Raw genomic sequence first — 12,833 nt, forward strand, 5'->3', positions numbered from 1 at the left:
CTTGAATGATGGCTTCTGAATAATGCATAAAATGGTTTGTAACTGGCCAATGAGTGCCAATGATTACTATAATTAGATGAATTATGTAAATGCTATGCCATTAATTAACTCTTGTTTTGAATTATGACTTCTGAGCAATGCATAAAAATGGTTTGTAACTGGCCAATGAGTGCCAACGATTACTATAATTAGATGAATTATGTAAATGCTATGCCATTAATTAACTCTTGTTTTGAATGATGACTACTGAACAATGCATAAAAATGGTTTGTAACTGGCCAATGAGTGACAATATTTAGTGTAATCAGATGACTTATGAATAATGTTCTGTAATACTCCATACATAGTACAGAAATGTTTAGTAACTAGGCAATGAGTGCCAACAATTACTCAAATCGGTTGATAGACTAGTGTAATTCTCAATGACGACTAGCGTAAGACTTAATGTCATTCACCTTCTGACCTAATTACCAGAAATTACTGCAATATCCGTTTGTCCTGTCCATCCTCATGATCATGGAGCACTATATTTGGATTTTGCACTAATTCTACGTTGGTGAAACAGTATAGATTCTGCAAGAGTGTGGTGTTGACACATCATGCTGTCCACCACCTTGAACAATGGAGATGTAATTATGGTCCTACTGTTTGGTGTACCTAATGTACTACCAAAATGATAACATTGAATATTAATACAACATTTCAGTGTCTTGGCTACACTGATTAATACTTCAGGGAAGAGAACTTCAGATTGTCTCACTTGGTGTTGTGCTTCTGTAGAAAGATATGGACTTTCAGTGCAGCTACGTGCAACCTACTGTGCTACAACCATGATGCAATCCTTCCCTTTCGTATCCTAGTTCTTGTAAAATGGTAAAAAATATATACAGTGCATGTGCACTTTATGTCATTTGTTAATATGTTTTGTACTCATTGTGTATACATTTTGTCATTTCTTGATACGTTCTGTACTCAGTGCATGTGCACTCTATTTCATTTCATGTTCTGCACTTATGTATATGTATATACTCTGTGACTGTAAACTTAGTTAATTAAGTAGATTATAGAAAAATTTGTTGCTCATGGCAAGTCCAATTGACTCACCATTGCTGCCAAATTTTTGCCCCCCCAGTGGAGGGTTATGTAAGAGGTCCGAGCAAATGTAATTTCGATGTATTGCTCATGCGCTGCCTACGATATACAAGGTATAAGAGAATCTCTGACCAGAGAGCAGTGTTGACTGCAGCACGAACTGTGTAGCTGTAGCAGTAAATTGTTGCTAGTCTGCTCTGGTCTGGTCTAGTGTATCGTGTTGGCTGGGCCAGTCGTGGTGCAGCGATGTCGGAGCCTGAGTATTATTGTATAAGGTAAAAAGCAGCCTCACGCATATGTAGTAATGTCATCTCAAGTCCCATGCAAATGTTTTAATAATCTTGTAATAATAATCTTTCTCATATAAAGTAATTTTTAACAACCATTCATTTCAATTTAAAGAATTTACTAATTTCTCCCATCCATGATCATCCCGATTGTTGCAAAAGAAAAATCAGTTGCTTCCTTTCATAAATGACAAATCTATCGGCCAGCAATGTACAGGGCTGTGCCAGAAAACATTATTTTAAGAGCAGATATATATGCGTTATCCGGCGACTTCATTGAGGTAAGAATTTTTCTTTTTTTATACAGAATGATCTTTCAAGGCCATGACGCAGCACTGCTGACGTCCAAAATTTACAAGGTTAAATTCACAGTCAATTATTGAAAAATTATAAATGAGCGACAATTTATTTGAGAGGTTAGTTACATTATATTATTACCAGGTTACTGAATTTTTTTTTTTTTTTTTGTTAGGACGTTACACTGAATGTGAACGAAATAATTATATTCTATACTGTTGAGAGGTTTAGGAAATTTTCTGTTTTTGAGCTTAGATTACATCTGAATGAATTTGTGGGGAGGTTAAATGTCAATGAATTTTCTGTTTTGAGGTTACACTAAATTAGAATCTTATTCATACTATTTATTTTATTTTGTGGGGAGGTTACACTAGAGAATTTATTTTGTGGGGAGGTTACACTCTTGTTTACCTATACAGTATTAGGCACGGCATTGTGTTGTGTTTTTTGCGTTTTCTTAGTTTTGGCCGCCTCTTGTATGATACAGTTTGTGCACAATGCTCCACTGTATTGTTGACACTTCGTGTAACTTACGAAAATATTACGGACCACCAGGCCTTTACTAAGGCTCACTAAACAGCCAAGCACTGTTTCTTTCTGTATACAATTTCACCCTTTTAACATTCGTTATGCCGTGCCCTGAAAGTGCAAAAATAAATGACCCGTTAGTCACTGTTTTTATGTAACAGTTGATACTAAACAGACCTAATTACAACGAAGTCCTGTACGGTATATTGTAACATCCACGTGATAAATTTTTGGCTACGAGAGGAAATTATGCCTCTTTCAGTTATAAACATTATCTATTTGACATACGAAAGAACAGTGAAAACTTATAAATATTAATTATTTATATAATATTCTATGATATAATTGGACACATCGATGTGTATCATACAAAGACAATGATAATTGTAAAGTGCTTTTATGATCTGCATTTGTCTTCCTTTGTTTTTACCTTTTGTTGGTTGGCTTTTGTAAGTTGCGGACGCATATCAAACTGAGGTCTGTTAAGAAATTGTAATTATTTGTTAATTATTACTTGAAAATAGAGTTCATTATTATTATAAATATGAGTGATTAATTATTTGTAACTCTAATTCCTTTCTCAGTAAGCATTATCTGTGTTAATTATTTCTTTCCGCTGCAACGAGCGCAGCCAATGATGATAGCGATTTGTATCGCGTGTTTGTGTTTTCCTTAGAAACAAATCAAATGTTTGCTTGATGAAGTCTAAATAGTGCACAATACGAAAGTAGATTTTATAGCGTTTAATAACCATTTTAAATATTTACTTATTTGCTCTAACAATAGAAAGTCTCTATCAATTGTCTGCCGCCATCTTAACGATTATCTCAGCGGCAAATTCAAATTTAAATTACGCAACTCTGCAGAATAAATGCCGAAGGTGATACAAATGTGTAAAAATAAATGTGCACCGGTGGTCCTGAACTCATTTTAATGAAAATAATTCGAATCAGATTGGTTCTTAAAAAACAGTGCCCATTGCACGAACGTTGTAACAAACTTTTGTAGCTGATGTATCGAGCCGAAATTAATTACGCACGAGTTGTGAAGAATATTGTTTCAGGTAACATACGTCAGTGTTGTGCACGGTTGATATTTGGTAGTGTTAATGATCATTTTGCTGAAGATAACTTCTTCCATCTTAACCAATAGTTGTATAGAATCTGTTGTATGAACTGTGATTTAGTGACACTTACACAACTTACAGACAACACTTTTACACGACGTTAACTTGGAGTTCTTTAGCAACTTGATCAAATCTTTAGCCGGGAGAAAAATTATTTAGTAATTACTTATTGTAATAAAATAAGATTATCATTTCCATTTACAAATTAGTTAAATACCAAACCACTGAATAACACAGCGAATGCCACACTGGCGCCCAACGTGGGGCCACCAATGCACATTTATTCATTTTAATAATTGAAATTGTGATCTATTAGAGGTACGGAGTACCAAAACAAACTATTAATCGTTGTTTACTTATTTGTTTCATGAACATTGACATCTTCCTACCGAACTGCTGTATGAATCTGTATCTGCACTGGTGCTAGACATACGAGTAACTTCACATAAGCAGTGCAGTCCACAACTGTCAATCAATTCAGGTAGGAACAGATGTTCATGTTCTGTAATTACATAGTAGCACACTAACAACATTTGCTGCGTGTGCAATTTTATTTAAAATCAGTACTTGCAGCCATAAGCAGTAATAATTGAATATTCTGGCTGCGAGAATAATATTTTTGAGTGTTATTTGTGTATATGTATTAGTTATAAGATCATTTTGTGTCAACTGGTGCTTGTCAGTGATTTATATATTTGTTGTGCTATATTGGTGATAGAATGGTTACACAAAAGAAAAATAAACTGAATGAGCATACTGATGCAGAGATGACATCAGAGTCTCAGGTAGAACAATCTACCCATATTTCTGTCGAATTATTAGAAAATTTAATTATGAATGATAATTTAGAAACTGGTGTCCCGAGTGATAGTAAAAGCGAGGAGTTGCCAAAACAAACTGACACTCCTACATTCAACCAGTTAGGAATTAATGACAATATTTTTTCTGGGCAAGGGGCAGAAGTTAGCAATGCTCAAGCTATGTCCATACAGGATATGCTAACAGCATTATTTGAAAAGTTTACTATTAAAGAGCAGGAGCGTGAAAAACAACACGAGCTTAAAGAGCAGGAGCGTGAAAGACAGCGTCAGCAGGAAAAGGAAAAACGTAGACAGGAAAAGCTTATAGGAAAACAGTAACAGGAGCTCAGGGACCAAGAAAAGGAGAAGAAATTTATGGAGAATATAAACAATATTTTTCTGGAAAGAGATAAAGAAATTGTCCGTAGGATAAATCAAGTGTTGGTCGATCGTGATAATGCTATTACTACCCATTTTAAGCAGGAGATCGATGCTGTAAAAACCACTATTGAACCGTTAACAAACATTCCAGTTCAGGTCAATAGTCTTCAAACTGAAATAGATAGACTAGAGAACCAATTCAAAGCCTTGGCTACCGCTATGGAAATAATGCAGGAGGACATTCCCTCGGAAATCCGAAAGCAAGTCCGAACAAAAGTTAAACAATATTTTTCTGGAAAGAGATAAAGAAATTGTCCGTAGGATAAATCAAGTGTTGGTCGATCGTGATAATGCTATTACTACCCATTTTAAGCAGGAGGTCGATGCAGTAAAAACCACTATTGAATCGTTAACAAACATTCCAGTTGAAGTAGATAGACTAGAGAACCAATTCAAAGCCTTGGCTACCGCTATGGAAATAATGCAGGAGGACATTCCCTCGGAAATCCGAAAGCAAGTCCGAACAGAAGTAGCCAGGGTGGTGAGCTCTGAAAATCAAAACTTTGAAAATCTGACAGTATGCAGTAATAACAACACTGGTACTGACAGGCAAAAGATCGCAGATAATCTGATGGCGAATATTAATGCACCATAAGGAAGACCAAATTTTGGTAATCAACCGATATTACCAGAGCAATATGTGACACCAAGGAACAATAATAGTGGAATAGAATGTACTTGTAATAAAGTAACCAAACCACCTGCGAATGATAGCAATTCCATGCACTAAACTACTTTGATGCATGAAGAAAGCCTGATTAAGCATAGACAGTTTCAAATATTTAACGAAGAAAGCAAGAAAAACATACATCCAGTAGTTTTCATTCGAAACTTCAAAAGTGTTCTTCCAAAATCATGGTCGGAAGAACAGAAAATACAGTTTATGGTTTTACATATTTCTGGTGATGCGTCGCTCTGGGCATTAAATGCAGCAGAAACTTGCAAGACTTTCCACGACTTTGAGAAGGCGTTCCTTGATCAATTCTGGTCAGCGTCTACTCAAGAGCGACTCCATAAAATTGTTTACAATGCAGAAATGTGCAATCCGAAGTCAGGTTCCTTAAGAAAGTACTTTGAAAAATATATTAACGTGACCCGGTACTGAGATGAGCCAGTAACCACCAGAGACTTATTGCGAGTGTTAAAATCTAGATTACCCATACATATTAGAGAAAAATTATTTAATGTTACAGACACCGATCTGAAAGAAGTTCTGTCTGTAATTGATTCTCTGGATCTAGTGCAAGAAGACGCCAGAAAAAATTCTGACGTGATCAGCAATAATAATAGTCCTAACAGAAAAAATTCATGGAATGGAAATAAAGGAAATAGGGGCGAAGGTAGTCCAAAGAAAAATAAAAGTAAAGCTTATAGTAACGGAAAATACAATAATAATAATAGTAGTAGGAATCCCTACAACCAAAATTTTGGTTATCCTAATAATAATAACAGTAATTATCAAAAGGCCGAAGAACACCAGCAACCGAATGGTAATCAGAGGCCATACCACAATGAAAACCCAAACAATAACAATAGCAACCGAAAGAGACGAAATGACAACAGGTCAGACAGTCCATATAAAGACAAGCCTAAAAATATTCGGGGTGACAGTGAATATTGGCGACAGCCAGGGCCAAGTCATTGGCAGCCGCAGCAAAATTCTATCAATTCAGGTCAGCCAATAAATTATGTACAGGCTATACCTATACCAAGCAATCAATATCCGCCGTGGTGGAATCCAAGCAGGCCTCCTCCGACTGAAAACTCACAAAATGTTAGAATAGTGGAGGTACCTTCGGAAACAAAACAAAACACTCAGAAGCCAACAAACTAATTTCGGTCCCTGTAGGCCTTCGCCAAGTGACCGAGGCCAACAATGAAGGCAATAGGTCGACGGAACAAAAAATAAACATGATACGGTATCAGGATGGCAACAGGATCGAAGATGAGCTATATCAGGAACCTGCTGTCTCTGATAAGCCACAAAGGGAAAATATCCAAGCAAGTGTCACCGGAGCTGTAAATGGTGTGGCAACTACTATTCTGCTTGACACAGGTGCGAATGTATCAGTTATGAACACGCAGTTTTTTCAAGAAGGTATCGGAGATAAGGAGATTGCCGATTGCAAATTGTAAGGTTATAGGGGCATTGGGAATAAAGGCACAGAGTATAAAATACCAGACACAGGTGGAAGTTTCCTTGGGAAATGATCGCTTATTATGGACGTTCCTACTAATGGATAATTTGTCAGTACTGGTGTTTCTGGGTCTTGAGTTCCTTCGGGAAAGGGAAGCTGTAATTGATCTCGCCCGAGGGACATGTGCACCTAAGTACCAACAGCGACCCATAACATTAATGCTGAATCGGGAGTTTGGTGCGAACCTTCCGCTGATGAGAAAAATGAATCTTTCTGTCAGCAAACAGAAGTTGTTAGTGTTGGATCATAAGCATCCACAGATGTGTCACAAAAATCGAAATATCGATGCACCCAGTAACATCAGTGACATCGTCACAACAATAGAAGAGAAAGTACGGGAGGCAACTTGCATTAATGCTTCAGAGACTAGACAATTAATAGAATTATTATCCGGATACCTCGAAGTATTCATTGAACGCCCCGGAATCATAAAAGATTACCAGTATAATATGAAAGTATATCCGCACAAGACCCATTGCAGAGCATCTTACTCGGTCCCCTAGACTACGAAAAACCAAGTGAATATGCAAAGGACCAATCAGAAGTGCAAGTGCACTATCCCATAACTGTAAATATTATGTTTATGGTAAAATAATTAGCAGTAATAATGTGATAATATTATGTATGTATTAGTTTATAAGCTTTTACGTCGAGTATTACAGTGTAATGTTCTTGAATTATTTGAGCAAGGAGTAGAGAATCCCCATAATAAATGTATTTTTACTCTAAAAGGGATAAATAACTTGATAAACACTTGAGTGTTCTTGTATTAAATGTGAGGAATTTTGCCTTTCTATACGTAGGATAGAAATGATTAAAATGCTTAAGTAATATATTTGTTCGTGTGTAAGAATGGATATAACAATAATATTTTAATAAGATTGAGTCATGTAGTCCCACACATGTAGCGAGTGTTGGTGGTGTGTGAGCTGTGTGACTGAGAAAAAAAATAAATAAAAAATAAAATAAACTGCTTTCACTACTAGTGAAGCGAAATCTGAATGTGTACTGATTTACATACACGGTTTCATTACAGTCATTTAAAATGCTCTTATGAGCAACATTCCGGTTAGATAAACCGAACATGGACATCTGTCTCAAAAACATGGCAAATAACAATCCCAATAAAAAAAGTAAAAAATAGAAATATATAAATATATGTATCTGTAATAAAAATGGAAATGTACTGTTATCTGGACAGTTCAGTAATGATCTCATGGTCAAGATAATGTAGCAGATTCTGAAAGTTTTATATTGTCTCATGTTCATGTGACAGTGTAAAATTTTAAATTTTGTTATTCAGTCATGGTAATATGAATTTATGTGCAAGTGTACCAGACCTCATTACTTGAAAAGTGTCATTTGCATATAGATTGTCTGTTAAGTACTGTGGAAAACTACTGACAGCAATCAGAATAGTGAAACGTGTTTCGCAGGAACTAGTGGACGCGTGAAGAACTGTGATTTACATTGTGAATAATTATGAACAGTGATAAAAACTGTGATCCCGTAACCTTATGAATGCTCTTGGAGTGTCAAAGTTAGCAGCAACGCTATGAACGTTGAGTACTGTTGACTGTATTAATAATTAACTTGAACTGATGACCTTTAGTAGTTTGATATGAAGCGTCTCCGCGTGCCAAATTTAATGTGACAGACTGTACAGCCAGCCGCGCGGCAAAACAATAATGCAACGTTGGCTACGCAGCGCGTCGCGAAAATATTTACATTCCGCTTAAGTAAACGAAGCACACTACGGACACTTGTATGATTAACGGTGCAGTGTTCAAAATGTGCATATTGTGATAAACTTACATGTGAATCACTACATTGTGTTGAACAGTGTCAAAATACAGAACATACTCCAAATACAGTCTAATTCCATCCGTGTGAATGCAAGTGAAATGGACACTAATAAACTTTTCCACAAGGATGAGAATAGTAATTATCTTGTCACTGATGCTTATATTTTGACATTTCATGTACCCGTCTTAAACTGAGGGACGTGGGAAAGGAGAAACAAGACCTGCTGCAGCGCGACTTCTAGCCAGCAGCAGATCCAAACCACGATGCAGCCGGCGGCAGCCGACGCCCAACCGACACGGCCGGGGGCGGTCCAGCAGCAGCCACTACCTGTCTGCGGTCCAGCGGCTCGACACGGGGACGGTCTTACGACGTCAGCAGCAAATTGTTATGACATTCGATAAATGAGCGACTTTGGAAATTTTATGATACCCCACCATGAGAAAACATTCATTATCTCAGATGCTTACAACAGAGTCATAAATTTGCATTTTCCAGCATATTTTATTACATTCATGTCAAGCCTGACTGTTAAAAGTAGGTGTCTATATTTTCTTGAAGCCCATTGGACGGTTTTGTTCCCGGTTTTCCGAGTCCAGTGAACCCAAATGGGGGGGGGGGGGCGGTTAATCCGGGAAGTATCCGCAGCAATTTCCGAGATAATACAGACACTGAAGTCATTTAAACTACTCGTTTCAACTATAATTTTGTCATGTCTAAAACAACATTGAAACTAAACATTTGCATCTTGAGAGTAGCAAATCTACGTGGATTACGTGGACTGATAAAAAATATACAATAGATAAACTATTTTTTTTCTCAGCCCAAGGGGCATTGTAACATCCACGTGATAAATTTTTGGCTACGAGAGGAAATTATGCCTCTAACAGTTATAAACATTATCTATTCGACGTATGAAAGAACAGTGAAAACTTATAAATCTTAATTATTTATATAATATTCTATGATATAACTGGACACATCGATGTGTATCATACAAAGACAATGATAATTGTAAAGTGCTTTTATGATCTGCGTTTGTCTTCCTTTGTTTTTACCTTTTGTTGGTTGGCTTTTGTAAGTTGCGGACGCATATCAAACTGAGGTCTGTTAAGAAATTGTAATTATTTGTTAATTATTACTTGAAAATAGAGTTCATTATTATTGTAAATATGAGTGATTAATTATTTGTAACTCTAATTCCTCTCTCAGTAAGCATTATCTGTGTTAATTATTTCTTTCCGCTGCAACGAGCGCAGCCATTGATGATAGCGATTTGTATCGCGTGTTTGTGTTTTCCTTAGAAACAAATCAAATGTTTGCTTGATGAAGTCTAAATAGTGCACAATACGAAAGTAGATTTTATAGCGTTTAATAACCATTTTAAATATTTACTTATTTGCTCTAACAATAGAAAGTCTCTATCAATTGTCTGCCGCCATCTTAACGATTATCTCAGCGGCAAATTCAAATTTAAATTACGCAACTCTGCAGAATAAATGCCGAAGGTGATACAAATGTGTAAAAATAGATGTGTACCGGTCGTCCCGAACTCATTTTAATGAAAATAATTCGAATCAGATTGGTTCTTAAAAAAACAGTGCACATAGCACGAACGTTATAACAAACTTTTCTAGCTGATGTATCGAGCCGAAATTAATTACGCACGAGTTGCGAAGAATATTGTTTCAGGTAACATACGTCAGTGTTGTGCGCGGCTGATATTCGGTGGTTTTAATGATCATTTTGCTGTAGATAACTGCATCCATCTTAATCAATAGTTGTATAGAATCTGTTGTATGAACTGTGGTTTAGTGACACTTACACAACTTACAGACAACACTTTAACACGACGTTAACTTGGAGTTCTTTAGCAACTTGATCGAATCTTTAGCCGGGAGAAAAATTATTTAGTAATTACTTATTGTAATAAAATAAGATTATCATTTCCATTTAGAAATTAGTTAAATACCAAACCACTGAATAACACAGCGAACGCCACAATATGTGGTCACTTCATACGTACTTTTTTGGGCTGACCCAAAAAACAATAGGTAGATGCATTGCGAGCTCTCGACTCTCCAGGAGTATCGGCACAAGACACAGTTTGCAGGAGTGGATGTGGAAATATTGAATTTACCAGAGGAACCATCTTGGCCTTAGCCTTAGACGTTCTGTGAGTAAGGGAAACGGTGGGAAACTCTAACTGGAGCAGTAGAAAGAGGATATTAGCGCCGCTCCAACTAAATGAGAGTCCAGTAGTTTAAGCATTGCCGTACCGTACCTCGCTAAGCAGCCTAGAAAGAAATTTGCGTTTGCATATCGGTAGAATATTAGCATTCGTCCTGTTTTCTTGCTATCTGTGTGACGCAGAAGATATTTTAAGTAACAGCATGAGCTATACAAGTAAGAAGGAAGGAAAGTGCGGGTTTCACGTCCCGTCGACGACCAGGTCGTCCGAGACGGAGCTCGAACTCGAACTGGGTAAGGACTGCGAAGGAACTCGGCCGCTCACTGTCCAAAAGAAGTATCCTGGTAATTAGCTGTGAGGACGGGGCGTGAGTCGTACTTCGGTAGCTCAGTTGGTAGAGCACTTTCCCGCGAAAGGCAAAAGTCCCGAGTTCGAGTCTCGGCCCAGCACACAGTTTTAATCTTCCAGGAAGTTTCATATCAGCGCACACTCCGCTGCAGAGTGAAAATCTCATTCTGGCTATCCTGATAATTGTCTTAAGAGATTTAGGAAAACCACAAAAACGCTAAATCTGGATGGCCAAATGGGGTTTTAAACCGTCATCCTTCCGAAGGAGAGTCGAGTGTCTCACCATTCCATCCATTTATTCAGTGTAGTCTATGTAGTGTTTATTTTTAGCATTTATTCCTGTCTTTTACAAATTTCTTACAGACTGTCATGTCTTGCCGAAGTTTAGGTATTGTGGGAGGATTACGCGATTGCGACTAAGTTATCTATTTGACGGTTACCTTAGTCATTTCCTCAACAAGATGACTGAAATTCACATGCATGTCAATAGTTAAGTTGGCGTTATGTGTTGTAGATCAGGGTCGACGTGAAGCAAACCTGCTCTCCTGTCTCACTTATGTCTCTCAAACCTGCCATGTAGCATACCTGTGACGAGCTCAGTGCGTTGCTTGTAAATCGTAGGCTGTAACTACAGATCAAAATACTCTCATATTTAATATTTCAATAAAAATGGTCGACACCTGCTTTGCAATGGAACATCGTCACAGTGAGATAAACAAATAAGGAATGCAAGGGTTATATTTCATTTTTAGAGGGTCGCCTAACCAGGATCTGAGAACTATGAGCCTAGTAAGTGGATTAAGGACGGAAAAGACTAGCCATGATTTAACAAAGAAATTCGGAAAATGCTGAAGAAACAAAGGCTGTTGCACTCTCCATTCGAAAAAGAACGCACAACTGATGACAGGAAAAATTTAGTAGATATTCCTGGTTCTGTGAAAAGTTCTATGTGCAAAGCACACAACAATAACCACCGACATACCTGAGCAGAGGATCTGGCCGAGAACTCCAGAAAATTCTCGTCCTACGTGAAGTCGATAATTGAATAAGGCTTCCGTCCAGTCACTCGTTTATCAGTCTGGGGTGGCAGTTGATGATAGCAAATCGAAAGTCGAAGTTATAAATTTCGCGTTTAAAAAATCGTTCACGCTGGAGAATATTACAAAAATAGCGTCGTTTCACCATCGAACGGACTCCCTTATGGATGACATAGTAATAAGCATCCCTGGAATAGAGAAACAACTGAAGGAGTAAGTCGCCAGATCCGGAAGGAAGCTGAGTTTGATTTTACAAAGAGTACTTTACGGCACTGGCTCTTTACTTAGTTTACACATTCATGCGAATCTCTCACCCAACACAAAATCCCTGTAGGAAGACAAAGCTGACACGAGCACGATTTGTTGCCTACATCAGGGGCAAGTATGCACTCATGGGCAAACCTATTGTTCTCTTTTGATTGACAAGTCCTTAACCTATTGTCCTCCCACCCCATCCCCTCCCCCACCACCTCCCCCTCCCCATCCTCTTCCTTCCAACCACTCAGGAAACCTCCAGCCCTTCCACTCACTAATACAGGTACACTTTCAGGCTTAAGTTATTCGAATAGCCCCTCTCTCTCTATCAATTTGATTGACTACTTAATTAAATTGATCAAATAATTAACCCCTCCCCTCTGGTAAACCCACCAATCCTACCCTCCATTCTACCCCTCCCCTACATGAA

General features: G+C 37.6%; 1 protein-coding gene across 1 annotated transcript in view; it reads left to right on the top strand.

Annotated features, from left to right (window-relative positions):
- Positions 1-6,405, top strand: part of LOC124595939 (dr1-associated corepressor homolog) — a 28,688-nt gene extending 22,283 nt beyond the window's left edge. The window contains exons 2-4 of the mRNA XM_047134862.1: positions 4,180-4,465; positions 4,833-5,110; positions 5,765-6,405. Coding sequence (XP_046990818.1) covers positions 4,180-4,465; positions 4,833-5,110; positions 5,765-6,405 — 1,205 coding nt within the window. The remainder of the gene's footprint in view (positions 1-4,179; positions 4,466-4,832; positions 5,111-5,764) is intronic.
- The last annotated feature ends 6,428 nt before the right edge of the window (positions 6,406-12,833 follow it).

This window comes from Schistocerca americana, chromosome 1 (assembly GCF_021461395.2).
Source record: "Schistocerca americana isolate TAMUIC-IGC-003095 chromosome 1, iqSchAmer2.1, whole genome shotgun sequence".
Lineage (NCBI taxonomy): Eukaryota > Metazoa > Arthropoda > Insecta > Orthoptera > Acrididae > Schistocerca > Schistocerca americana.